Below are 1691 nucleotides of genomic sequence, written 5' to 3'. Positions count from 1 at the left end.
TAATATACCAGTATCGGTAAGCTGAACTATCCGTGCTGCATATGCTGCTATCCCGGGCTCGGGGGACTCCGTAAGGGGAATGTTCTCATGGCATATCATCAGAGTCATCCGTAGTTGCATATATTTGCAAATTTTAAGAATTGAATAAATTCGTAAAGTAATACATAATAAGACGATGGATTAAGTTTAAGACTAATAAAACTTACCAGCGCCTCATACGATTCTGAGAGTGATGCATATCCTCGCCATCGTGACGAGGCGTCGAGGGGTTGGCAATCAAGGTGCGAGTGATACGCACGTACCACGACATTGTACCATGCGGACCGGAGTGTCATGTCCGACCGCCGCTAGAGTTGTTATCCTCGCGTTCCATGCATCGACTTCCTGGTGCATACGCTCCCGCCATGCCGCATTGTCGATCGAACGCTCGTCCCTGGTATAGTGGGAGTGCTCCTAACGCGTAGCCGCGGGTATGTTCTGTACATGCCCAAACTGCCGTAACACGCGGTCTGGCGCGTGATGCTCAACGATGTCCATATGGATCAATGGACACCGTGCCATCCACATGTGCTCACCAACCCTACAAAACGCCGGCAGCAGACCCAAAATCTGATCATACGGCGTCCATATGAAAACCTATAAAAAGAATTCAACTAGTTAACAATAAAATACTAACAAAAATAACAAACTAATATTAAATAAAAAAAAACTTACCTCGGGCGCCGTCATGCGGTCTAACTGATCCCTAAACGGGAGAATGACATGGTGCGTCTCCACACCTCTGGTACGGCCTCGCGACCATCTCCGCGCGTATGGCATATCCTCAGCAACATAGTCATCGGGAGGGTGAGCAGCTATGGGCTGAAAAGGTCTCAACCTAGTCCACACCCATATCTGTCATAGTCATCAAAAAAATTATTTATCAATCGTCGTTTCGAAAAAAAAAATTTAGCGTTTTATTACACACACTTAAATATATTACCTAAAGAAGAGGCCTAAATGCAGCGACCTCAAGCCTCTCGCCCATAGGGGCTTGATCAAATCCTCTGTACATGTAAGCCAGGTCAGCAACGCCCCAACTGTAACATCCCAGCTAGTCTAGATCCTCAATAAAGAGTAGATACCTAATGCTCATATCCGCACCCGACGTGTTCGGGAACATGATGCCCCCGAATATGATGAGAAGATATAAGCGAGCACGTCGGTCAACATCAGCCTGAGGCGTCGCCTCGCCAATCGGATGTCGCAGCGGTATACGAGGCGCAAGTGAGCATGGGGAGGGAGGACCGCAACAACCGACTCCGTCCACGTATATCCCTCTCGTCGAGGCACGAAACCAAAGGAGCCTCGGTCAACTCCTAGCGATACGAAGAACAAAGGGAGGCTTCATTCTATACAATGCCTGTCCATCAATCTGTAGACCATAAATCACCTCGACATCCTGCAGGGTGATGGTAGCCTCGCCAATGTGGAGATGAAATATATGGGTCTCCGGTCGCCAGCGCTCAGTCATGACCGTCACTAGAGCCCTATCGTGCACAAGCCGACCAACCTCGATGCACCGGTAGATATCACCTCAACGTAGCATATCTATGACACGAGGATGTGGGGAATATCCCATGCTGACTCCCCCGAACGGGTACGGACCGCTCTACTATAGGATACCGGTGCATCTCATACATACTGGGACC

The 1691-nt window shown here is 48.9% G+C and overlaps 1 protein-coding gene across 1 annotated transcript; it reads right to left on the bottom strand.

Moving 5' to 3' along the window:
• Window positions 1–344: 344 nt before the first annotated feature.
• Window positions 345–1209, bottom strand: LOC132069397 (serine/threonine-protein phosphatase 7 long form homolog). The gene is made up of 2 exons (XM_059462753.1): window positions 715–1209; window positions 345–636 (listed from the first exon to the last, which is right to left on the bottom strand). Exons 1-2 carry the CDS (start codon window positions 817–819, stop codon window positions 454–456), a joined length of 288 nt encoding a protein of 95 aa, XP_059318736.1. The 5' UTR covers window positions 820–1209; the 3' UTR covers window positions 345–453.
• Between the last annotated feature and the right edge of the window lie 482 nt (window positions 1210–1691).

The sequence above is a fragment of the Lycium ferocissimum genome, chromosome 9 (assembly GCF_029784015.1).
Source record: "Lycium ferocissimum isolate CSIRO_LF1 chromosome 9, AGI_CSIRO_Lferr_CH_V1, whole genome shotgun sequence".
NCBI lineage: Eukaryota > Viridiplantae > Streptophyta > Magnoliopsida > Solanales > Solanaceae > Lycium > Lycium ferocissimum.
The sequence above is the reverse complement of the archived record's forward strand: the minus strand, read 5'-3'. Positions and strand labels throughout refer to the sequence as shown.

Excerpts from the sequence above, each read along its gene's own strand:
- LOC132069397 (XM_059462753.1), bottom strand. The coding sequence starts at position 819 with ATGCCATACGCGCGGAGATGGTCGCGAGGCCGTACCAGAGGTGTGGAG. Across the intron at positions 637-714 it reads ACCGCATGACGGCGCCCGAG|GTTTTCATATGGACGCCGTA; the intron begins GTAAGTTTTTTT and ends TTCTTTTTATAG.